Raw genomic sequence first — 27048 nt, forward strand, 5'->3', positions numbered from 1 at the left:
TCTGAAGCAGCAGTCTGGGTCATCTGCTCTGATTCAAGTGCCTGTTCGTGCTCCCTGTCATCCAGGCGTCTCCCTCGCCAGCCTCCGCAGTTGCTGCTCGCCGTTGCTGGCTGCCAGCCCCCAGGCACCAGCAGTGCCCCTCTCTGGACAAGAACTGTCACCCCTCAGCCCTGACGAGAGGCAGGTTTGCCGGAGCACACTGCCAGAAGTGAGCAGGGTTGTTAAGAAACACGCTCCCCGTTACCCATTTGCTTCTCAGGCATCTCCAGCTCTGGTCACTGAGTGTGTGACCACCACTCTCAGCTTCTGTTCTTCTGGCAACACCCTCAAGCTTTGACTGCTGTTGCTATTTTAGCTGTTTTAATATTACATAAGCACAAAATGTCCTTTTTAAAGGCTTCAAGTCTTGTTGCTCGAGGCCGGTGTCAGTCATTCGGAATTATTATTTGCACAAGGTCCTGACTGCAGCAAGCGTCGTACAGCTGCGAGTGGCCATCTCAGCCAGTTCCCTCCACATCCGAGCCGAGGCTGACACCGAGACCCCTGGTGTAAAACCCTGCAGAGGCCAGAGAATCGCTGCTGGAGACAGAGCTGCAGTCCTCATTTCATCTTGGGTGACAGCACCTTAGTGAGACTTGGCAAATGAAACTCCAGACTCCAAGCAAGTTTCCTTGCTGCCACATGAAATGCTAGCTTGGCCTTTCAAAGGGCAGACTGAGAAAGCAGATTTTTGCAGTAAAACCATTTCTATTTACTGCAGTCTGATTTACTTGTCTGTGATTTAGGCACAGAGGAGACACTTCAGTTTTAAATGGTCTTTCTTTAAAGCAGCTGTGCACACACAGTCCAAGCAGCCTTTTGGGCAAGGGAATTCACTGCACTTGTCCCATGGGGCCATGCCTTGCAGGCTTGAAAAGCAGCACCTAAGAAGTGAAAACTGGGCAGCATTTAACAGAAGTATGCAGTTACTACTCCAAAAACGACTATTCCAATAACACCGGTACTGCTGACTGCCATAAGCAGCGCTGGGGAACACAGCCAGTGAACTCCACCGTGTTTTTATAAGGATATGCTTGCACAGTCCTCCAGCTCATCTCCTTTACTGAAAAAATAATGCCACAGGTCGAGAAAGAGAAGGGCAGGAAAAACCTTTCATACAGGGAAAGAGTCAAATAACAGTGCCTTTACTGAGGGCAGTACCACACAGGTCACTGTCTTCACAGGTATGTCACAGGACCAGACTATGAGCTGAAAATGTTCATCTTTGTGCAGATGTCCCTGAAGCTGTAGGCAAATGAAGAGTGAAATGTATTCATAAAAACCCAATGGCCTAGGTGAATCAGTGGCATTATACTTTACTCCCAGTGAGCACGACGAAATGAAACTACCTTTTTTTTTCATGCTAGGTCCAATCTCTTTTCTACTCTTAAATCAATTTCTTGTATGTCTTGAATCAACTTCTTGGATTTTTGCTGCTAAATTAGACAGTAAGCTCTCTGGATTAGAGGAATCATATCTTCCATACGTTTCTATTCCCCTCCCTTCTCCCTGCAGCACCATCAGGTCCCAAATCTAATCACTGTTACAAGAACGGTACCTTGGTACATGCGACCACGGACCATGGCTGGATGAGTGCTCCTTTGTAGGGGGAACGACAACACCGCAGCAGCACTGGCAAGCGTGCTTGTGCTGGCAGGGCGGGATGGGAACACGGCACTGTGCCCTCCTGGAATCCGCTGTGCCCCAAATAGCCACCATGTCCCGGCAGGCTCTCTGCTCTTGGTTTTGCTGTGTCCTTGCTCCTCCAGTGGTACGGGTGTTTCCTGCAGCCCTGTGTGCACGGAGGGCTGAGGAGGGCAGCAGGAGGCAGCCTGCTCCCCGCGCTGCGCCCTGGCCCCATCGCGGCTCTGCAGCAGCAGGCAGATAGACCTGTCAGTCCAGGAGCAGAAGGCTTACGAGGGTTGCTTTCCAGCACACTTAGTAAGATGAAAATAATAGCTTCAAGGAAAATGCATCCATTTTCCTTTACAAATCCCTGGTGTGGAAATGTTTTAACTTTTAATGAAGTCCATCTGTGCAGAAGTGCTGGCTCTGAAGGATTCGCAGAGACAAGGCACTGGCGTATCCTGCTCCTTCCTCCTCCTGCTCTTTCATTGATATAGGGAGCCCTGAGCAGTGCCTGCATGCTCCTTCTCAGCCACTGCTATCTTCCTTTGTTAGTGAGAAAAGTATGATAAAGATGCTAATGAGCCTGTACCTTCTAACACAGCACACCCACAAAGGATTACCTGGGAGGCTGGGAAAGGGGAGGACATGATCAAAAACACAAGCCCCCAGAGTCAAGAAGACAAACAAACATTTGAACTGTTAAAAAAACAATAGGCTGTGAATGAGAGCAGGTACAAGCGGCTCCTGAGAATTGCATGGGGTGGAAATTAGTACTGCTGCTCACAGAGCTACCGAGCAGCAGCGCTCAGCCACGCTTCCCCCAAAGCGGCAAACTTCCTGGGTATTCCCCACACTGAGGTCAATCATTACGAAACCATTATGCAGCAGTGGTGGTGCAGCCGACACACTTAATTTCAACTGTAATTTAGCATTAATTAACGTCTTCTGTAGCAAAGATGCAGGCACTTACTAAAGACCCAACTGGAAGTTACTGATCCTTCTAATGACAACACCACGGAACAATCCCCAGAAAAAAAGGCACTGGGGATTCTTTATTCTGCATCCTAGATATGAGAAATTAAGATATTTCCATTTTTTCTCTTACTCGTTTAAGAAGTAAAATACTATTCTTGTTTTGACTAACTTTTTCAAGTCATTAGCTAATACAGCAGTAATATTTTCTTCATACAACATCAGCTATCAGAAACTGTAAGCATAAGTTATAAGCATAAATACCATCTTGGACCTAGCATCCACAGCGAATTTCATACGATGGTAATTTATGGGGTATCCTGTCTTAAATATACAGCAGAGCTTTATCAGGATCACACAGGCTAGAGACTGACATTGTAAAGATTATGTGCAATAAAAAAGCTTGTTCCAAAAATTTATGTGTAAGAAAATGATGGTTAGCAGAAGGCATATGTCTAAGAACATGCTTTCTTCAGTGAACGTCAGGATCCTCTCGCATGTGCAAACCATCCGAGGCCCATGCCTAGCCCAAAGAGGACAGATGAACCTTGCTGAGCAGGAAGTCAAGTGTAAAATTCAGTACATTCCTCAGACTTACAGGATTCACTCACTAAATAAAGAGCATTCATTAGAAAGAAACCAGAACATTGTAAGAGGAGGTTTTTCTACCTCTTGAAGTTGCTGTGCCTATTTTCAGCCACACCTCTCTAGAAAACAGAGCATTAAGAGTCTGAGCATGTCACAGGAAGCAAGTCATCCCCAAATGCTGCAGCAAAATGGCTCAGTTTCCACACAAACCTATGCAACAACAGCCAACTTGGTAGCTAGGATCCTTTCCCTCTGAGTGCAAAGGGACAATCTGGGATGAGTTTTAGTACAGCTTGCCTGAAAAATGAACTTGGAAGAATACATGGAGTTTAAAATCATCCGTAATTACATTGTGAGAGTGAAATGAGTGATTCCACTGCACAGATACAGCTTCATCTTCTGAATATGCTTAATTGGATACTTCAGTCTTCCAAAGACACTCATAATCCAAATTAGTCTGCAAAATAAAAAAGCAGTCCCCCAGAACAAGCAAAGACGACGATGCCAGAAGCCACCTCTAGAAGCAAACACACAGCATGTGAAGAATTAATCATGATCATGTCCTCTTTCCATACTAACTAATGCATACACAGCTTTAAGGTTCTATTTTCTTTCTTCAAAACAGAGGAAGGAAGAAATGAAGATGAGATTTTATTATTAGACAGTTGATTTACTGTGTGGAAATAAAATCAGGTTCTAACTTCCTAACAAACAACGATTGCGCTAGCACAAGAATTTTCTTTCTCTTCTTGGGAAAACCCATAGCTACATTTCCCAGGGGTTCCTTACCAGTGGCTCTGGTTATGCAGAGTTTCATGTGAAGCAGCATATTTTTTTCTTGCTGAAATTAATAAAAAGGGTACAGTGGGTTTAGCCCTTGCTTTTCTCCAGACTAACTCAAATACCTTTAATGTAGAAAAAGAAAACTGCCAAGAGACCGTCTTGATGTAAAATCTAGTTTTTTTGGTATGTTGAAAATAGTTTTAAATTGGCAACATAGCATAACCATTAGAAAATCACTTTAAATGAATTGCAGCTAATTTCCAGCATGTTCCCAGTGTGAGCCATTAATACCCAGGGGCTCAATCATTGATGCATATAAGATGGATTAGGACAACTCCAAAAAGCTGTTCAGTTTTTAAAGATAGGCATTCCAAAGCAGAGGCCTAAATACCAGCTCACCTACAGCTGGCTCATCAGAGCAAGACCAGTTTTATACAACTCCACCAAAGGTTAGTTTATACTAAGAGGATTAAGCACCCCTCGATCCCAATTAAAATAACTGTGACACAAAGCTAAAGAGTTCAAGGGAGAAAGGAGTTCCAATTCCGCTCACATTTCAGCATTTTACAGAACACCGTGTAAACAGCAAAAACAGATTTCCAGCAAACATGAGTCAAACCCAACGTGGATCAACGATATCCTTGAACTTCATTTGCCAATTTTGGAGCAAACGGCCACATCACACAATCCACAAAGTGTGAGCAGGGCACTAAGAGGGAACACACTCCTTTGCAGAAAGCCATGGAGCTCTTTGGGCGGGAGGAGGGTGACCCCCTGGGGTGGAAGCTGCTCTTACCTCGCACATACAGGTTAGCAGGGGCAGAGTAGCGGGTTCCTGCGCTGTTGGTAGCAACACATTCATATTTGCCTTGGTCCGACTCCTCGCTGTTCTCTATTTGCAGAGCTCCTGCGCACAAAAAAGGCGACACAGACAATTCAGATTATGGCAAATCTGGTAATTGAACAGACAGCCTCAGAAAAGGAAGGCCATGCCCCACGCTTTTAAAGCATCTTCCTGGATAAATATATTGTGATGTTGTTCCCTGGACCCACAGGGTACCTGCATGCAGCCACAAGGTACCCGGTCTGCTGTTAGAAGCTTGTGAAATTGATTATTGTTATTTTTTTAATGCAGAGGGAACCAGTTACTGATGCATTTCCAACCGCCCCAACCACTTATATTCATTGCTTCAATAAAGGCAAAAACCATACACATACACACGTATTAATTACAGCTCGGTATAGGACTCCTGTCTAATAAAAGGACCTTTAATAAGCTTTTAATCAAAACAGCTAAACACAAAGGCCGCTAACTGTAGCTGTTTGTTTCTTATCTGATGCACACAAAGCCTAGCAAATGCTCAACAAATTGCGACCTTCCTGCAGAAACTGGCAGAGCCCCATCTCTCCCACCTCGCCACCCCTCCTCCCAGCAGACATCCCCCTTTGAGAAAAAAACAGTTTGCCTTTCTCAGCTCTCACCATGTCAGGGATCTCCTTGTCTTTTCAGAGTGGATTACACTTGATATAAAATAATTAGACACTCAGTCTGAGACACCAAATAAACACAGCGATGCAATACACCCATCTGGCAGCACAGTGCTCGCAGGAAAGCCACCCTCCCTGCGTCCCAGCAGCGCTGCTCCTCCAGCCTTGGGGCAGGAACATTTGCTTGGTCCAGACCACAGGACATGACCTGATCCCATCCCTGAAACGCCAGATGCAGCCGGGGAACATGAAACAATTGCAATAAGTGCCAAAGTGCACAGAATGGCGATTTACATGGGGAACCTGTGCCGTGCTCCAAGCGAACACTGGTTTAAGGGGCTTGTCTCTCGTGCTCAGCCTCGTCCACCAGTGCCCAGCACCACCTCTGCGTCTTGCCTAGCGCAGATGACTGCAAATTTGCTCACAGCTGCACTCCCCTAACGGGGCCCCGTATGTAGAAGGAAAGATGGAGGTGAAGAGAGAGGCAGGATGCCCGTGACAGCACGCTGGCACGGCAGGAGCAGCCGGCCGCCGGCCAGACACCGAAGCGGCTGCTGCTCAGCCTGCTTCCCCCAGGCAGCATGGCAGCAATTTTTAAAGTGCCTCCAAGTGCCCAGACTGTGCTGGTTAGGATTGCCTGTAAGAAGGGGACTCTGCTCACAAACCATATACCGAACTAAAAGAGAACATTAACCCCTTTGCTTGTAAGGATTTGAACTCATTTCTGCCTGCCACGGTTCAAAACGACCACTGAGAGCGGCACTGAGAATAGCTGGTGAAATTGCCTTCCCCCTTCTTGCTGGTTCAAGCTGCAGAGGTCAAACTGAGTTTTTCATATCATCAGAACAGAAGAAAAACTAATGTGAATCAACCACTGCCACCTACATTATTTAGAAGGATAAATTGAGACTGTCGCGTAAGTCTATATGTCATGGGGAAAAATGAACTTCCCCGGGTTCTGCCATATAATAAAAAGATGTACAGAGCCCTCCCTATTGTTGCATTAGTGCCGGGAACGAGGCTTCAGCTAGACAGAGAGAGCTTGTTTGCAGAAATCCTTCCACCTCCTAACAAAGGAAGCTGCCAGCTTTCCCCAGCCCTGGAGCTCTCTGGACACCCACAGCCCAAAGCCTACAGAGCACTGCTGCTTAATTCAGGGAGAACATCGAATTTCTACACGCTGCCTGGGAAAAACATCTTCAAGCAGGCAGCGGCATGACAGGCAGTGGAGCTGGAGGAAGCTTCCCAGCGCTGACAAGATACAGAGAATCAGAGAATCTAGAAATGGAAAAGCCTATTAGGTTATCTTGTGCGTCCCTGGGGGCCGGGGCGGCATTGCTCCCTGTTGTAAATGTACTTGTGCTCTGTCCAATCCCATTTTCAATGTGCCGACTGATAGGTCTTTCACCATTTCCTCGAGGAATTTATGCCACAGCCCGGTTATGCTCTCTGGCAGGATGGTTTTCCCAGAGCTCGCCACGTATTATCCCCTCCCTAATTCCTGTTCATTACTCTGTGGGTACACGAGTGCTGCAGAGTTCATTTTCCGTGCCTGCATCAGACTGGCAAGAGTTGCTTGCTGCAAGACACTCAAACTTTAAAAATAAAAGGCGGATGTCATCACCCTGACAAAAGCCTCCCTCAGCTTTAGCCTGCAGCCCACGTCAGCTGGCTGGGCTGCGAGCAGGGCCAGCCCCGGGTGACAGGCAGCAGCGGCCGCCTGGAAAAGAGCGAGACCCCGGGTGAGCGTGCCGTGGATACACCTCCTGGTACGCTCCTCCCAGCCATTTAATAGCCACCCCTGGTATTTATATCCTTTACACATATGCAATCTTGCGATCACCATACCTCTTAAATGCCAGTTAGTCATATTATTCTTTATCTCTAGGGACCTCAGCATCAGCGCTGGAGGGAGAAGAGCAAAACATAAGAGGAGGAAGAAAATGAAGGCACAGAGGAGCGACGTTATCGCTGCCGATCAGTCGTGCAGCCAGAGCGGACTGCTCCCTGCAATCATACTACAGACATGTAATGTGTGTCAGCAACTCTACAAACGCTCAGGGACAAGGGGCAGGGGACTCTGGTTTTGTTTGGGCTGGCACAACCGTTCAAACTGTGGCATGGCAGGAGCAGGAGAGAACCCAGAAAGCAGCAAGGAAGTTAAAAGCAAACCCCTCAACTGAACCAGCAAGAAAACAGTCAATACAATAAATTACCATTAGACAAACACAAAAAGCCCATCGTGTATCTAACAGCTGGCACAAAGGGGAAGCATCACAGCACGCTGATGGCAGTCAGTGGGACTAACGGGGTTGTTTTCTTGAAGGACAGCCTACATCCAAGTGATGGATACAGGGACGTACGGCGTGTCTCGGGGTACCGAGATTTATGAAGACAGGTAAGAAGCTCAGGCATTGCAGGCATTAACTGGAGACGTTAAATGCATCTGAGCCTTGGGAATAACTCCGCAAGTGTAAAATGCTCCGGGCCCTGGTTTGGTCACCCTGGAGAAAGGCAGTAACTTCACCTCCTGGAGAATTCAAGCCTAGGCTGGACAGGACAAGAGGACCCACAGATAAAAAAGGAACCAAGTCCTGAGCAACTCCTAGCTCTGAAATTCATGGAAGCTGCATCCAAAGACCCTCAACAGCACAGGGAAATCTGCTTTGACAACTGCAAAGGATTGGGAATGTGGAGACCTGATTTCTATTCCTAGCCCTGCCAACATCTCATCTTATAATCTTCTGTGCCTCTGCAAACCAGGGCTAGGCAGGCTGATTTACTTTTATTCATTACTTGGGATTTATGTTGTGCAAGTTGCTGAGTAAGGTCTTGTTCACAAAGGGTGTCACAGCAGACTTCTCATCCGGACTCCGCGAGTGCTCCTGTGCCAGGGCCCTTCTCATTTACCCAGCCAAATCCTGACGTGCGATCAGACAGCACAGCTTCGGCAGGCGCATGAGGAGCAGCTACCACGAGGACACGCACAGGAGTACAGGGAGGAGCAGCAGGCAGCTTGTTCGGGAACTTGCGGGGCTCTGCAGCCATACGTGCACATCAGAGCAAACCTCTCCCTGCGGAGCAGCATCCGACCTCTGCTGCCTCCGAGGCCCCTGAACCACGGCAGGGCTCCGGCAGCAGAGGGGCAGCCGCTCCCCACCGTGCTGCCACGTCGCGTCCATCTCGCTTGTGGCTCAGATCTGTTCCCGATAACACATCTCAGCTTATCAGATCGCTGCCAGATCCTGAGAAAAACCCCTGGCTGCTCTCCAGTGCCAGGGAGAATGGTGACAAGGCAGAGCTTTTGGGGGCTGAGGGCTGGAGGAGGCTCTGCTGACTGACAGGCATCCCTTGTAGGTCCTTCACTCAGTGCTGCTATCTTTCCACCAGTCCCTTCCCTCCTCTCTGACTTTTTTTTTTCTTTCTTTTTTGCTCTTTAGACTTGGGCACAGACAGCATCCCCGTTAGCGGCTCTCCAAGATACTATCTATTCAAATACACTTGTGCTCAGGCAGAACCATTAGTTGCAGTGACGGCGTTTAAAAGAAGCATTTAAGAAGTGCCCTGCGCAGAGCGGGGGGAAGGCAGATCCTGATAAGGGCCACTTCTCGGCAGCACCGGGGACTGCTGCACCACGGAGGGCTTGTCGCTCCCTCCTCTAGGTGACAAAGCGAACGGGAAGGCTCTGAGCTGCCATCCAAATTGATCTCTCCAAAATGCTGCTCCACAGCTCCTCGGGAGAAGAGGACACACACACGGTGCTTGTGGGGCACTGCTGCCCTGGACCCGTTGCAGCAGGAGCAGCTCCGTTTCTCTGGCAGGGTACTCGTAGCTGGAGGCCCCCAGCTCACAGAGGCAGTGACCTTTTGCCCTGGTTATAAAATTAGACATGTGAAGAAATGCTCCCACAAGTGCCCGGGAGTCAGAGGAAGCAGGCTGCAGCCGCAGTGCTCATTTAAGGGGAGCACTCGTGATGCAGGCGCTAACGAACCGAGCTACGTGACCAGGACCCTTCCTCCGGGCAGCTGGGAACAGGTACATTTCGTTCATCCTATGTGCTACAGCACGTGGCTACCCCAAACCCCTCCTGTCTCTCTCCTCCAGCTTCCTCCACAGAAACTCTGCCTGGCTTCCCACGAAACAGCATTTTTAGCCACCCTTTCAGCCCCTGGTCAGGGTCCAGATCCCTCCTCTGCTAAAAATTCCCTCCCAGAGAAGAGGAATCCTCCTAACACAATCCAGGGAGCTGGGGAGCAGGGCCAGAGCCAAGGACAGACCAGAAGAGATCTGGAAGTGTGAACACAGTGGAAAAAGGAACAGTGTGAGAGCCCTGACACCAAGGGGTTTGGGAGCTGTGAAAAGCTACAGGACACCAAAACCACACAAGAGTCGCTGGCAATGAAACTGAGCATTCCCATACTCACTGTTTTCGCAATTTGTAGCAGAGGCACCTCCCAGCTGTTAGCGAGGACTGCACCTCGCCTCCACTAGCCAGCAGCAGTGCCAATTATGCAAACAAGGTAACTACAAATATATTTTCATTGTTAGTGTTCATTATGCTGATTGCGCCGGGGAGGCCGGTGATTGGCATGCGAGGGGCACGCTGTGGCTGGCAGGGCTGGTGAGAAATTGCTCTCCTGTGCACCGGGGGCAGCCGCTGGTGGCACTCGACCACTGCCACCGCGCGGGACTGGGGCAGGGAGGGAGGAGAGGAGATCCAACGTGCTCGGCAGCACGAGGGCTCCTGTTAGACAGCGGAGCTTCAGGAGGCTCTGATCTCTCACCAGCAGGTAGAGGAGATCTCAGGGGACTCTGTGTCAGAGGGAAAGCTACAGCACTGTCAAACGCACAGAATCACCTCTGTGCGCGCTTCTAAAGGGACACGAGTCAATCTGGATCCAGAAAACAAGGAACATGGCATTACAAACACTTCCAGGCACTACACCCCACCCAACCACCCCCCTGACACTGTCTGCTCCTTCAAACATCTCTTCTTGTTTTAAATTGTTTCCCTTCTTTTTGTGTCTGAAAAAGCTCAGGAAACAGGAAAAATTCTATCACATACCAAGTGCAATCAAATGTACAAACATATGCTCAAAAAGACAGCAAAATTCTTTTAGCTCCCTCTAATCTCTCCGGATAGCTTTCCGCTCCAGCTCGCAGGGTAGCAGAGATATACTGGAGCTATATTTAAACCAGTTCACCGGGGACTGGGAAAGGTTTAGCTGCAGCTCCGCAGAAGTTGGTGCGGGTGTTTACCTGGCTTCTCCGACAGACAGCTCCTGACACCCAAGTGAGCTGATCTAAAGTTAATTCAGACAGACCTCTGTAATGCTGACGTCTATGGGGAAGAAATACTCTTATGTATAGGAACCTCAGGTTATTTCCTGCGGTGACAGAGAAGTAACAAATAAATCTGACTGCAGAGGGATAATGCCTGAGATGATGATATTTCTTTACCTCCTCATGTGCATCCGATCTAATGCCTGTTCAATCCAGCACCCACCTGAAACACAACTGTGCTTTGCTGTCTCTCAGCGCCTGGGGCAGGAAAATGCAGCCAGGTTTCACACAAGGTTGAATGAGTTCAATTCCAGAGAAATGCTAGAAACGAGCACCTTATTTTCTACTTTGAAAATCAGAATCGGGCATAACTTGCTTAAACATGGAGTGGCTGATACCATCTGTGGGTCCCCTTAAGCAGCCAGCTATTGCCTAATGTGATGGGCGTCTGCCAGCTCCGTGTCTTTCTGATGAACAAATAGGGATTTTGAGATTTAATTACTACCCGGGGCAGTCCCCGAGGGGCGAAGAGTTAAGCTACGAACCAAGATTTATGAATTATAGATGGGAGCTCCTCCCATTTCACTGCAGCCAGAGTTGTCTTGGACAGAAAGGACCAAATAAGAGGGGCCAAGATCAAACGAGATATTTGGAAAAATCTCCTCCCATGTGGTGGGGCACACGGGGAAGTTCTCAGGTCATCCCCTTGCTAGTCCCACGCTGGGTCCAGCACAAGGCCCTTGGGGAATGCTTGAGCCACCCGAGGACTCTGCACACACGGCCCCTAGCCACACAGTCACAGCAGCAATTAAATCAAACTAAATCCACCCTCCTCCCCCCAACATTATTACCAAAAGGGTTTGTTAAGAGTCATTAGTTCACCCTTCCTTTCAGACCAAATTAATGGATTCCAAAGCATCCAACTTACCTTAATGAGGAACAAGAGTGCAGCTGGGTATAGAACATGGCAGAACAGTCACTTCTACATGGACACAACCTCACCATCACAAAAGCACTTTCATCTAATCTGTCGTTATCTTTAGAAATTCAATGACCTCCGTTTTAAATAAAAGGCATTAGGCTGACAGAAATCCTCTGGGAGAAGCCAGAGAGCAGCACGTGGCTTCTGTTTGCTCTCACAGAAATGTCATCTTTGACATTCAAACAGGACACATATATTTTAAATAATGTCAAGAACATTCTTAAAATACCTCATCAGGACTCAAACGGAGGTGGGAAGGGAGGGGTGGGGGGTGCGGGGAGCTTATGCTGGATGAGATGGATGGTTCCGTTTCACAGAGATGTGCCCGGTTCCCAAGCAGGACGGATGGAGCATCCAGGCGGTTCTGGTGCTGAGTCACTAATGTCATCAGCCAGGGCGAGGGCGCGGGGAGGCCCCGGGACGGCTGCGCCGCGCGCCAGGCTGCGAGCTCGGGGCGCTCGGCTAGTTAGCATTCGGGCTGTCGTTTCGTTTTAGGATTTGCAATAGGAACAGGAGATGAAGAAATAGTTTAAGGAGCTTGTAACATCACAGCTGTCAATCTCGAGCGTTCCAAAGGGAGGAATGACAGATATATAAGCCCATTCATAGCGAAATAAGGTTTGCAGTCTTTCTCCCTGACCCAGATTTGCTACAGAGGCAACTTAATGCAAATACACATCAAACAGCAATTCACATTTGCTCTAAAATCACTTAACGGCAGCTGAAAACATTAACCCCCAGCAACAGAACCAGTTCCAGAGAGTCAGATTATTAACTTCCAGCAGTGATTCGGGGAAAAGGGAGAGGAAAGGGGAAAGGGGGAAAACTGAACGAATGAGGTTGTGTCGGTTTGTAGGTGGCAGTCATTCTGTCGAGACACCCAGGGGTCAGTCAACAGGGGTAACCAAAATCACAAGAGAACTCGGGAGGGCCTTAGCATGTAGTGCTGATTAACACGCCAAACTCAAGCTAAAGGGACAGCTTTGAGCGTTTAGGCTAGAAAAGACAACACTCCGATTGGAAAGTCATCGCTGGTGCATACAGGCTGCGAAAACTAGCCAGGGACTGCGCACACTGGGCTGTCGGACCATAGGTGGGTTTAATTAACGAAGGCTTAAAGCAACCAGATGTGTTTCTGATTCGTCTGCTTAAACAAATCTTCGTGCTACAAAGCAACACCGGCATGTCTGGCTCAGAAAGGGGGGGTCTGGGGGCAGCAGTTCTCCACTCTGCTGCCACACTGGAGGGTTAGCGCTCTTGAAAGGCAAACATGAGCAAGGCAAACAAAGGCGCTCTTTATCCCAGAGCCAGATTTGCTCAAACTTTCAAGAATTTATCTCCTTCTGATTAGAGCTTCACGCCTGTCAACAGCAGCAGAGAGGAATTTGACTGTTCTCTTGTGAAAATGTTACCTACTTACGCCAAAGCAATCCATCTAGCCTCCCCGCGCCAGACACAAAACCCCGGAGGCCAAAACTGCGCAGGAAGCTCAGAGACTTGCAGGAGCTGCAGGAGACATCAACCCTCTCGTGGCGGAGGCCGGGGACCACCGTCCCAGCTGCAAACTTTCCGTTGAATAACCCCCTTCCAACAGTGCAAAATCGCAATGGATGAGTCTACGAGAAGTCACGCTAAAAACCAACCAAAATAAACACACTAGTGGGAGAGTGCAGATGAGCGAGAGCACTGGCAGAGTTAGGGCTGAGAGTAAAAGCTGGAGATGAGAAACACCGGAGGAGAAGGGACAAGGCAGACAGGAGATGGAGTGACGTGACAACTGGAGGCACATTTCAGCATTCTTACCTCTGATCGGTGTACCACCTGGTGAGGTAATTTGAATGCAAATAAGATTAGAGAGAAGCATTAGTACAAAGAGGAAAGGAAGAAAATTATAACTAAAAAGCAGAAAGATTTTTTTTTTTAAAGCTAGAATTTGTATTAGCACGACAGGAATAAACAAAAAGAAACTGATGTGCAGTAAAAGTCAGAGTGACACTCTCAGGAGGTTAGTAAAGCTCATCGCTTCCAGGAGTGCAGCACCCAGCCTCGCATCTCACCATCGCAGCCACCATCCTCAGGACCGGGGGCCGAACTAAGCTGCCAGGGTGGCGTTGCCGGCTGGCCTCACCGCTTGCATTCACCCACGCCACTGGTCAAGCAGCTGAGATGGAGGACACGCCGGGAGATGGTGCAGTGCCCCTTCATTCCTTCCAGAAGACGGAAGGGGTGCGTGCCCCGGGGGCTGAGTGACCGTGAGTGTGCTGGGCAGGAGGGGTGGAAAGCACATGGTTGCGGGCACTAGGTGCGGTTTGGCTGGGAGGTTAGAATGACCAGTGGGACAAAATCCGCTCACTTAAAGAAATTGAACTAAGGGGAGAGCGTAGCAAATCGGTTTTGAGCCATTCTCCACATTCACGTAAACCCTGCACCAGGTTCCCTCCGGAAAAGAAATTGGTTTCATGCAGAATTAACTTTACATAGAGAAATATTTCAAAATGAAGTCGTTTCTGGTAACGTAACAATGGCACTCTAGCCAGACCTCTGTCATTCCTGCCTAATTTGGATGTGAGCTGGAGGAAGGAATCCCTACCCTCTTTATAAGGCACTGGCGATAATTTGACATGCTATAATGAAGAGTATCTTATAAGGAGGGCTTCTCTGGGAGTGAGGTTCAGTTAACCTGTTGCAACGACCCGTAAAGGTTTGTTTTACGAGGTCAATGCGTTTAGCAAGTGGAGGATCCACTGGGCAGCGTCTTGAGTTCAGAGCACAACCAATTATCAGTGCATGATTCGAGGGGAGATGCTCCTGCCAGGCAAATTGGCAGGGAACCCTTCTAATCCCCACTACTTTTGTCCCCTTGGTCTTATTTTGCACACATGGAGGCTGTTAGTATAAGGGAGAGATTCATGCAGATCGAATCTGTAGGCAGTTCATGGTATGTGTTGGTTTTATGCAGATTTGTAGGATCTGAATACCAAGCACTTACCAAAGAAAACTGAGGAGTTTAAACAGACAGAAAAACAGGGTTAAACAGGACACAGTGTGTCAAATCATGTTCAGTGTATTGATTAATAAATACCAGCACGCATACAAGAGTGTCGTGTATCTCAGATTTACAGCTCATTCCATTATCCACAACAATGATCACCCAATGGGAAAGAAAGACAGAAAAGAATTTCTGTAAATACAAAGAAGGCATATTTTAAGCATGTTTAACTCGCCTCTTAAAAAGTAATTACAATATTTATACTTATTCCCTTTCTTTCCTAACTACCCTTCCTTTAGGCAGAGTCCTTTTTCTAAGCAGGAGCAGCAATTCAAACCACTCATTTTAGCATTTTCCTCTGCCAAGATGACATTACCCCATTTTAACTTTATGTCTGGATATATTTTTTGACACATTCTATCCACAGATGACTGAAGCATCAGGAAAGATCCTGCAGTCACTGAGTTGTGGGTAATCTTTCCCTTGCGATAACAAATCTGCTGCTTATTTATCTATCTTGGTAACGACCGCTGCCCTTGACAGAACAGTTATACCCACAGATAACTTGCATGGAACAGCACAGCCATGGAAAATGGGGTTATTTCTCTTTGCCTGTTTGGAAAGTTTGCCAAGGGATATTTTTGTTCTGTTTGGTCTAGGGCCTCCCCCGGCCCCCCTTCCACAATTCTCAGAGTTAAGAAAAGCATCGCCACAGTGTGTCACTTCCCACGGGAACGGTGCGTTGACTTTGAGCACAAGCCCGAGGGGCAGCAAACAGGACTTCCTTCTCTCTTGTCTGGCTTAAATGGGGTTTGTTGTTCTGTCCTAGAACTGAAAAGATTCACAGCAAATCTTTAAATCTACTCCCTGTAGAGGCTAAACCCTTCCTCTAACACGCAATTGTCTACACAGAGCTCCAGCAGCAATTGCACACTTGAAGCAGATTCCCTCAAACGTAAGTGCGACCAGCCCATTTTTTCCTGCATTAAGTCCCAATCCTTCTGGCCTCCAAATGTAAGCCAACCCTTGTGGGAGCAGCAGAGAGGCACTCTGTATCCAGCACGCTGCTTGTTCTGGGTCTCTCTCACCTTTGCAAAGTTAAGACGCTCAGAGGACAACATCAGGCAGAGCGCCCAAGGCTTTCCTATCGGTCCCCAAATTTCCTCATCCAGAAGGAATGAAAGTTCCTGTTTTCCCTTTGCATCGTAAGATAATGCATCTCTGACTACTGTCCTTTGAGGGTGTCTCTCAAGGGGCCTGAATCCCAGCACATAGGCCACCGAGTGCCCAGTCCATCAAGTGATGGGGGTGCCATCACTTGAACCATTACTGAGGCCAACTCATGCCCTGAGATCACCAGGCTGCTTTACACAAAGGGCTCTCCAAGATCAAATTTTAAACTCAATTCCTTGTGTGTGGTTTGAAAGGTTTGAAAACCTTATGCGTAAGGAGATTTTATTTCCCTTCTATGCTAAGTGGCACTGATTAACACCCCATATGTTCACTTCTGCAGGAATGAATGCCAACCCTGACATCCCATGTTTAACTGGAAGCCCACAGCCAGGCACTGAAAGCAAGGCAAAACATAGCATGATATTGGAAAAAACCCTGGGATTTATTTGCACCAGTATTTCCCAGCGTGGAGGAGAGGCTTAGTTGGAGAAGGGACTTCACTCTGCTGACACAAACTCATCCCAGACCTATCAACAAAACCCCCCAAACAAAACAAAAACAAAGAAAACCACTCCAAAGCAATGTCAAAGAGAGAAACCAAGGCTCTTGCTGGCCACAACCAGGCATTACAGTAATGCAAGCCTGAATCCTAGAGCCTGGCTGTTTGCCACCAGTTGCAACCATAAGTATGCTTCACACAGCAAGACCCAGATGTACAGTATAGTTCCTCTAGGACATAAAATTTCAATTGTCAGTTGGTTGGCCGTGATACTGCTTCAACTTCTCTCTAGTCAGCCCCTCCTGTGAGAGAGCATCCATCCTTTGGTGGGTTTCCTGAGTGGGTTTTTTACTTTTGAATAACACTCCCCAACCTTTTGGCTGCTCTTACACTTTGTTCCAAGTCCATGCCTGTCTGATGTCTGGACTTGAAGCTGCAGCTTGCCAGGAGCTGAATGTCTTCTGCTGGGTCCTGAGTCCTATGACCAGTGAAGCAGAAGAGGGCAGCCATCGGCCACGCTGCCATCCCACAGCCACTGCCTCTTTCTACAAGTTTGTTCTGTGTACGTTGGGTATTTTTTCTGTTTCCATATAAGTAGTGCTCCCATCTCTAGGACCAAGACTAAAATGAAAATGCTTCCTAGTAACAGAGCATAAATGCAGTGAGATGATACGGTGAGAAGCTTCCCACTGCTTCTTTGTTAGAGGCACCTACACTTTTCCAGAGAGCGACTGAAGTCACCTGCAGAGCCCTCTCTGATACTTCACTTGCAGCTAATTGCCTGAAAGCCACACGAGGGTCTAGGGCACAGTTCTGTAGCTCTGTTAATTGACGGTGATTAAAAAAGAATGATACTTGTCGTAGCACCAAGTTCTTTAATAGCCACAAGATGACAACGCTCTCTGAATTTCTGGAATTTCCTGATGTGGCAAAGACATCTGTATGCTACCATTCAGGGTATTTATTTATTCTAATTTGACATTTTGTTCAGAAGCTTTCTGAAGAGCAAGGTGGAAGAGCAATTCTTTAAATATGAAACTCGCTGGAATCACTCAAGAGCTTTGAGAGTATGAATACCATCAGAGTTGCTTTGAAGTCTTCAGGAGCTTGTGATCCGAGAATCTTTACAGAATAGCTGTGAAGCATCAGGACAGTCTGATCTATACTGAGGAAGTTTCTGCCACATCATCAACTAATTTTAAAACATGGCTGGAGGTGTAGCACTGACCCTGACTCTCATATGTGCATCATCTGCTACTACAATCTCCAGACAGTTTTAAAATCAGTTCAGCCAAACAGGTTTTACAATGAGCTAGCATGCAAGGGAGGTTTCCCAGCCCAGAAACAGCCTAAAATTGTGTGTCAGTGACTGAGAAGCAGTGACCAAAGCCATGCACCCTGGGAGAGAACAGGGAGTTGTCCTGAGTCACTGCCTTTGCAGAAAAGCAGCCTTTCAACAAGAGGTGGGAAGTACTAGCAAGATGAGCAAGGGAGAATTTTGCTACAACCAGAATGAGTCAGAGACCCTGCCTTCGCCTTGATCTGTGATAATGGAGATGAAAACCTGTATTTATTTTTGTTCTCATCTCTAGAGCAATTACCCCAACACCTACTGGCCAAACTACCCAAGAGCTGGGCTTAAAAAAGAATTAAGCATTATTCTGGAGGAAAGATCTATGTGTTGGGGGGAAGGGAGAAAAAAGCCCTCTAAACGTAAAGGGGAGGCTTAACAAGAAAAATGCATATACACAAATACAGATGTAATTAGCAAATGAGGGAAGGCAGGACACAGGGCAGACTTATAAACTGTGTATTTGCTGCTGACAGACACCATTATGCCAGGGTTAGAAAAGCCTAACAGGACAGCTTGGTTGTCTTAAACCATACACTGTAATACCTTCACAGGAGATGAACACACCTCTAGAAACTGATGTTCAGAGCCCACTTGTGCACGTGATCTGACTGCATGTGAGTTCAAAGCCCTGCCTGCAGCCCGCAGAGCACTGCCAGCCCACATAACTGTGAGTGTCAGGAGAGAGCACCTCTCCCTAGCATGTGTTTTCTTTAGCTATTTATTCCACACTAGGAGCCTGAAGAAATGAAATCATTCCTCAACTCTCCAGTTAGACTCCAGAGCTGCTTTCACCTTTATAACCTATATTTAGGACATCTGAATAATAATATATTATGTACTGGGTGAAGGTCGGACACTCTATATATGCAATATTGGGCTGACACTGTGCTGTAACTATTTTAACTATATTACATCTGTCTAGGTTTTATTGGGTTTTAATTAAATGAAATTAAATGAGCGTATATTTAGATTGAGACAGTATAAACTGACATTCATGCAGATATGCCAGGCTGGCTGCAAGATATTATCTTAATGGAGCAGAGACTTTGCAAACTATTAAACTCTCATATAATGAGGTATCTATTTAAATATTCTTTTCTTTGAAAAACAACTCTGCCCCACGAGGTGTACTGCTGGAGAGCTCAATTAGCACCTTGCAGAATGGATCAGAGGCTGCCCAGCCCACCACATTGCTCACACAGGCTGACTGCAGTCAGGTAAGTATGGCCCACGCACTCCAAGGGCACGTAGGGACATGGTTTAGTGGGTAGTACTGGTGGCAGGGGGATGGTTGGACCAGATGACCTTGGAGGTCTTTTCCAACCTTAACGATTCTCTGACTGAAAGGGCAGGCCCTACTCTGTATCTATCACAAATATAGGAAGAAGCCACCCACACATGCTAGCAGGGATCCAAGTTCTGGCCTATGAGAAGTGGTAAACTTCTTGTTCCCCACTCACGTCAGGGTGGAGCCAGAGCCCTGGTGAATCTTGGCATCATATCAGCAGGTCCTTAAAAATAAAACATCCACTCATATCTGGAAGTCTCTTGCACTGAACTGTGGAAACCTCCCTTACTACATTAGAGAGCTAATCAATTTCTTTCGCAAGTTTGAGGATGTGTGCTGCTCATTGATTTCTAAAAGGTTCCCTTGACACCTCCCTTGGTAATTACTGTGTCTTCAGCAAGCAGCCAGCTCTAGAGTTTGAATCCCCGGTGAAATATTCAATTGAGATGTTGCCGAAGAACAGCGAATAGAAAACTTGTACACAGTGACAGAGTTTACTCGTTTGTTTTTAAACTTTCTATCTCACGAAACTTGTGAAGCAGCTGGTAGAGAGGCAGCCAAGTGCCTGCAAAAAGGAGGCTGGAGAACATACAGCAAGTGCATCAGGAGCTGTCTTGCTGCTCATTTATGGTAATTTCTGATGCTGATTTAGTCAGCTATGAAGTGAAACACATCCATGTGCACCTTCCTATTGCTGCTTCCTAAAGCTTCTCAGAATAATTAACAAGTGTGATATTTTCTTTCAGCACAAACAGATCAAGATTAAACCATGTTGTGGGGGAGATAAGCTAAAGGTCACTGGGAAATTTCATAAGCTATAAATGCATTAGTATAATTAGCGCTCACTGGTACATCAAGGTGGGATCAGGAGTGTCAGGCTGGGTTCTATTTTTGACTAGAGTGATGTCTCATTACCCACTCCCCCAAGTAAAAGCCTACTTCTTACCATCCAAGCATCATCAGATTTATGCAGAGGGCTCCTGCTATGGGGAAATGTGTCAAGACGTTCACCTTGCTAGGAGGAAGATGGTGTTGCCCTGGCAGCAGCACTCATAACAAATGTTTTTTGAGTGCCCGGAGACACATCACAGCCAGGCAAGGCATTCTGCCTCTTAGTTAAGCATGAGACCTTTCTAGGCTGAAGTCACTCCAGCTCCGGTCCTTCTGTGCTCTCAGAAGGATACCATGGACTTTTTCCCCCAGGCTAAAGCTGCGATGTAGCGATGCCGTGCATTGTTAAATATCCACCGCAATTCATGCTGGGGAGCTGCGTTTCATCAAGTGAAAAGAGCGGTGTTTTATTTTCTTTAATTCTGTAATGGGCCTTACATTCCTGAGAGACTGAACAGTGCGGCAGAAAAACAAGAGTTCCTCACTAAACCAACAAGAACAAACTGTCTGCATTTCTAAACCTAGTATTCAGCTTATCAAATAATAAAAAAGAAATGGTAATATCAAAACTGCGTCCACTTTCCTTTGAAATCCATAGGATTGCTGCTTCTTGAATTTTTCTTTATTCTTGTGGTGTCACACAGCAAGAGTGATAAAGATCTCAACAGCAAGCAGAGCACTGTCTTGCAGCATCTGTGTAAGGAGTGAAGTAGTACAAGACCACTGATTGTAAAACTTCAGCCAGTGTCTCATTATACCGATTTGTACTGTGCTCCCATTAAAAGTAGCCGAGGCCTGCTGAGTCGGTAGCAAAACATCTAAGCCTACCAGGGATCTGGGGCAATGTCAAGACATTCTACAGAAGAAAGAATCCAGGTGATGTTCCGAAAGGAGTGTCTGTGCCAATCTATACATATAATAAACCATGATATCCTGGTAGATAGGATCAGCTCCAAAAACAGCTTTTACTTTGCAGAAGAAACAAGCTCAAATCAAAGTAACATTTGAATTTAGAATTGCATTTCAGCATCATGAGGAAAAATAACAGTATCAAGTAAAGAGAACAGGGAGGAAGGGTAGGAGGTAGGGGAGGCTTACTTGCTTTGCTACCTTACCCGAGCGGAGCTGCTTGATTCTCCCATTGCTAGTTGCAGTGTCGACAGGCAGGAAGTCCTTGAACCAGGAGATTTCAGGATCAGGGTTACCGCTGGCAGCACAGAGCATTGTGGCTGTGCGGGCCTTTTCCACCACCTTCAGCTGCGGGCCCATATCAATGGTTGGGAAGCCAGCTGGGAGATGGTCTTCTGCAAAAGAAAGTAAAAAAACACACAAGGTTAAAGAGAAAGGTTCCAGAATAGAGATAGGATACAGTTGTAGGGACAGCAGTAACATGGTACAGCATCTGTGCCTCTGCTGGAAAACAGCATCCAGACTTCCCTACTGAGAAGGTTTTCAAGCCCTTAAAGCACATTAGGCTCTATAATGAGCATTCATTGTACCAATAGAAGCTTCCACTAAATTTAACTCCGTTTAAATCAATTGCCTTGGGAAACGTCCATAATTTTCATTGATACGTAAGCTTCTTCTATTGTTGTTAATAATTCAGCAAAAGCAGGTATTTGCCTTTTCGTGGGAGGACCGAGTTGAAGATAACAGACAAACACAATGCCAAATAGTTTGAGGCATCTTGAAAAACAACAGCTAAACAATAAAAACCCTTAGAATGGTCCAGAGAGGCCCATTTGCTCTTTTTTGACTAGGAACATTCTGTCACACTGGTAGGATAGATTGTAAATCTCTTCCTCATGCCCCCAGATCTGATTCAGAAGGCTTTTAGAAACTAATGAATGTAAAGCTAATGAGCCACACTCTGCTCATGAGCCGCCTTGCCAGGCTGTGCCGTGGCAAGCTCCTGGTGCATTTTCTGGGCTGCAGAGAGCGACGGCGGTACGCGACAAATGGCCAGTGCACGCTCTGGCGTGGCTCACTGAAATACCATAAAACCAGGCACCACCAGGACTGCTGAAGCCATTCATACAGCAGGTACAAAAACAGTTAATTGGCTTTGCTGCTGCAGAGCATGCTCAGGTAGGCTGGGTTGAATACATTAGGCAGCCTTCACTGATAAGCCAAGGCATGCTCCAACATCGTCATTCAATAGCAGCTGCAGAACAGAGCTCATTTACTCATCCTGTAGCAAGATGTACTGTACTCTGCTAAGCCTGAACTGCAATCAAAAGGACATGCTTTCACGGAAAAAAAAAAAAGAACTTGAAGAACATTAAGAAGCTTTTAAAGCACCAGAAACTCAATTATTTTCAGTATCTTTTTTTTTCTCCTGTTTTAAGGGAACTTAAGCAAACCATCTTCTCTGGCAAATCCAATTCTGCAAGGCTCCCAGCTCACTGCAGTGTTTCAACAAGCAGGATCTCAGCATTTCCCAAAGTCCCGGAGGAGCTGAACTTGCTGCAGCCTGATTTTTCCTGTTACCATCACACATCTGGACGTGTGTCCCCTCACTCTTTGACAACAGTGCCAGCAACAGGCCACCTCAGGTGCTTCCTTCTGCCTGTTCTGCCATACCTACAGCACAAACACAGCCTTCGGGGGCTAATCTTAGATAACTCTTCCCTAAGATGATCTCAGGAGAATTCCCAAGACCCATGACTTGTTTGTACATCCAGACTGCAGCAGAAGGCAACATCTGCTGTAAACAAAACATTGCCCTGGAATATTTTTTTTGCTAGGTGGATGAGAGTGGCTCTGAGACATCCAAGGTCTTCTAAAGGAAAAAAGGTTCCTGATTCTTATTAAGAGCAGAAACCATATTGTGTCTCCCAGGCCTCCCTAGAAGCTTCTCTCATCATGAGCAAACATAAAAGGAATACTTTTAAAATATATATATATATATATTTTTTTTTTTAAATGAAAGGTACCAGTGGAAACCAGTTCTTTTTTTAATTTGCTCTCCATTGATTTTCAAAGACAAAAGGTACATAGAGCTTAACTGGAATGACACCAGAGCTAGCATTCAATAACAAGCAACAGAAGCACTCGATACTGAGCAACCACAATGCATACTCCTACATGGCTGAAAAGAGACAAAAGCAGGGCACACACAGATGTACAGCGTGGTATAGACTGAAAAGCAAAGGAAGATACATAAGAGAAGTGGAAAACGATGACATGCCCTTGGACCAAGGCCACGTTTGCCTAAAGTGCAGCACCTTGCTATTTATGATATTGGAGGCATAGATGTTTATTCTGGGGAGGCTGAAACCCTGACGTGATCTAATCTAATCACCACGCTTAGTATTTGCAGTCTTCCCGGTTTGTTTAAGATTTTAAACAGAACACACGAAGCGAAGTATCACCTCGTTAACTTCGTCCAAAGTCTGTGTGGAGGCTTAGCAAAAGCTAAAAGCAAATCCGAAAACAGCATTTGTGCAAAAAATCTCTTCCCATCCGCAAGGATCCTTCTTCCACAAAAACGAGAGAGGGCAGGAAACCTTTCACAGGTAAGTGACCCTGAGCAGGTTGTGATGAACCACAAACCAGCAGAAGTGGTAGGAGCTAACCGTGACTTCACTGGGTGCAACTGGGTGCTGCCTACAAAGACCCTGGAGCAAAGCTATCTCTGCCCTTCTAAGAATCCCAAACGAGGCCTGTTCTGGGCTCCAGAGAGGGACCCAGAGCCAGGTTCACTGGCTGCTAGCTCTGGGCTGCCCCAGGGTCCTGCACCGCGCCTAGGCCGTGATGTCCGGGCCTTGAACTCAAGGGGAGGACGAGCACCTTGTCTGGAGGCAGCCTCCAGTGCTTGAGCCATCTGTGAGCGGGGACTTCAGCTGCTGCCTGAGCCCTCCTGGGTGTGGAGAAACCCTTCTGGGGTTGGCACAAGGCCATGCCTCCTGTCAGCAGCGCTTCAGTGCAGACCTGGGGGCTTCGCTCCAGCCCAGTTGGGCGGCATTGGCTCATCGGGATGGTGAGGGATGTCTCCGTGTCCAACCACTGCAGGCAACGATAGGAGTTCAGAGCTGTTCTTGCCTTGCCTTCCCCTCCAGCAAAAGTCTAATCTAGGTCTAATTACGAGGCTCAGTCATGCCTCGGCTCCTTTCAGCCCTCGCTAGCTGTACTGACTTGTCCGCACACGGAGCTCGTCAGTAATAGCTATCCTGTTCGTGCCAATACGTGGATACTCTAATTCTAGAAATGAGCTTGTCAGCACTTGGTTTTATTCAAGGACAGTTAGTATACTTTGAATACACATTAAAACAGGCTCCGGACTCACTTCCAAGTGCAGACTATCTAGACACCAGCTCTTTCTGGGACTCAGATACTGTCATGGGGTGTAGCTCCGGTAGGCCTCAGATTAGAGCAGCAAAATCCAGCCACGGGCAGGAGTTTTACAGGCACTGCAAGCTCTAATTCCCTCCTTGGAGAAAAGCAGTGAAAGCAGGAATGACTGAGAGGAAAACAAGAAGAGAAGAGGGGGAAACTGAGAAAGAAAGAAGTGGATTTTGCAACTGCAAACTGAAACGTGGAAAAGCCCCGGCCAGGCTGAGGTCTCGCTAGCAGCAGTCACCGAGGAGCCAGGAATGTCCCTCCGGCATCTAGCGTGACAGCATGTGCCGAGGATATCTCATCCTGCTCACTTGACAGCTCGCCTTGCTAATCCCCTTCCCGAGGTGACAGAAATCTAACCCCCCTGCTCCTGCGGTTCTTTTGTGCCGCAGATTTCCCATCTTTAAGGGGGAAGCGAGGGTAAGGAGCCTTCCCCACAGCCCCGGACCGGAGCTGAGGCCTCCTTTACAGCTGCTGCAGCCACACAGCGAGCTCCTTACAGGCTCACCAAAAAACACCTTTCTTGAGGCTGCTGCGCTGAGACACACAGCCATTGGGGCGTCCTTATTTTCTACATCCCTCCAAATATCAGCTGAGGATAAGAGCACCGAGGCAATTGCAACTTCTGTCTTTTGAGACGCATGGATCAGCCCCAGTGTGGGCCGGTGTAACAGCTGCTTGCCGAAAGGCCTGCAGAAGAGCCCATGGTGAGCACAGCTGTTGATGGCTGAATCCTGCAGGATTAGCCCCAGGATCTTGCTCAAAACTTGTAATCTCTCACAGAAGTGAAAAACTGGAGGGCTGGATATCAGGTTCCTGCTGGCGCAAACCCCAGATGGCACCCAGTGGTCTTGCAGCCAGGCAGCTGCGCTTTGCAGGTCATATCATGACTTGGCACCTGCAAAATCTTCCCCCTACCACCGTGAATTTCCTTTGTGTCAACATAATTCTCAGAAACAGTATTTTAGAGAAGACAGTGAAAACCGTAAACACATTTACGGGTGTTATTTGTCATATTCCTCTTCCTATAAAAGCCAGGCCTGCTTAGTATCATGAGTCCAATTGTTCAGACTGCTGAGGGAGAGGGAAAAAAATGATATTCAATATCATTTGGAAATAGCAAAAAGTAGCTTTTCTATATGTTAGAGCCCTAGCTATAAGGTTAAATCTCTTACAATCTATCAAAAACCATTGCCCCACTGGAAGGGGGTGTTCTCAACTCATTTCTGGAGAGAGACTGGGCCTGATCCGCTCCCAGGGCTGAAAATAGCTTATCTAGCCCACTGGCTTCTGCCAGCATGCATCAGCTGAGGAACTTCCAGCCCAACATTGGTTTTAGGGTAGGAATGATTAAAACACAAAGCTGCTTTGTTTTCAGTTCTGCCAGCTATCTGAAGCCACACAGGAGTATGCAGTGCTCGGGACAAGGCAGGAAATGGATTGAGGGCAGAGGGAGATCTCTGATAAATGCATTTGACGGCAGTCAGCACTGCACAGGAGCAGAAGGCACATACAGAAAGCTATTTCACTTCTTCCGTACCCGCTCGGTGAGCTAGGCTGGCATCTCACCCAGTTAAAGCCACCAGCGCTGAAGCAATCCTGGTAAGAGGCAGAGGGCTGGAGCAATGTAACGGGATGCTGGAGGGGTCTGCGGGGGGAACCCTTGCCTACTGGACTCCCATTTGATGGATCAAGGGCATTACTCGACACATTTTGCAAGCTTCCAAAGCTCCCTTTGAGGCACTGAAACACACTAGCAAATGCTAAATTACCAGTGCAAGAAAGATAGCCTGGGTAGTCGGTGATATTAACTAATGAAAGATGCAAGCTAGGAAGATCGTAAGCACACCACAATCCAGGACATCTGTTTGCTGAATAAACAGCCCTAATTCCTTCAGCACAGGTTACACAGCACAGCTATTCAATTACCGCAAGACAATCAAAAGCACTCGAGCAATCCAGCGGCCCAGCAGAACGGCATCATTTTCCATGATAAGAAAACCCTGACACGGCGCTGCTCGGGTTCAACTGATGCTGCACAAAGAGCAGTTTATCAGCCATTTTGAGGCGACGCTCTCTTCCTGCGTCCCTCCTTCTCACAAAAGCTCCCCGAGAGGCTCACCGACAACATTACCCAAATTTGTGGCCTCTGAAGGCTGCCTGGTGCCAGGCTGTGCCTGCACGGGGAGGAGGAAGGAGCGAGTGCGGCTGTGCGTGCTTGCTGCTAGAGCCAAGTCTCATGCAGGCTAATTAATGCCTCGTCGACATTGGCACCGCCTTGTAATTGCCTAAGGAAAAGGTGGGGCAGTGAAACCAACCTGTTTCAAAGGCAGCAGAGTATTAATTACTGGGTTAGCAAGTATAAAACAGTTTCAGGCAGGCAGAAAACACAAACAGTCATCTATTGATGACAAGGCTCTTAATGACAAATCTGCCAGCTTCAGATGACATCACGCCAACGTGACACGCTGAAGCCGCCTGCTGAAAACGAGGAGAAGGGTGCAGATGAATGGGTGGGTGTGGAAATTAGCTCCAGAAGGACTTTTCTGTGTCACGGTGTAACCACATGAATTACTGCACAAGAGCTTACAGTAAACAAAGTATTTGCTATCTCTCAGAAAGATCACAGCAGCAGCAGCAACAAAACAGTTCACAAAAGAAAGAATCTGAGTCAGTCCAAAACAAAGAAAGTACTGTAAGGAAAATTCAAGAAAATACGAGACTAGACACGGCAGAAGAGGATAAACTG

The 27048-nt window shown here is 47.2% G+C and overlaps 1 protein-coding gene across 1 annotated transcript in view; it reads right to left on the minus strand.

Annotated features, from left to right (window-relative positions):
- Nucleotides 1-27048, minus strand: part of PTPRF (protein tyrosine phosphatase receptor type F) — a gene marked incomplete at its 5' end in the record, with an annotated part of 233115 nt that overhangs the window by 77235 nt on the left and 128832 nt on the right. Inside the window, 2 exons of the mRNA XM_084290689.1 lie at nt 4808-4918; nt 21074-21262. Of these exons, the coding sequence (XP_084146815.1) occupies nt 4808-4918; nt 21074-21262 (300 nt within the window). The remainder of the gene's footprint in view (nt 1-4807; nt 4919-21073; nt 21263-27048) is intronic.

This window comes from Netta rufina, assembly GCF_964035555.1.
Source record: "Netta rufina genome assembly, chromosome: 8".
NCBI lineage: Eukaryota > Metazoa > Chordata > Aves > Anseriformes > Anatidae > Netta > Netta rufina.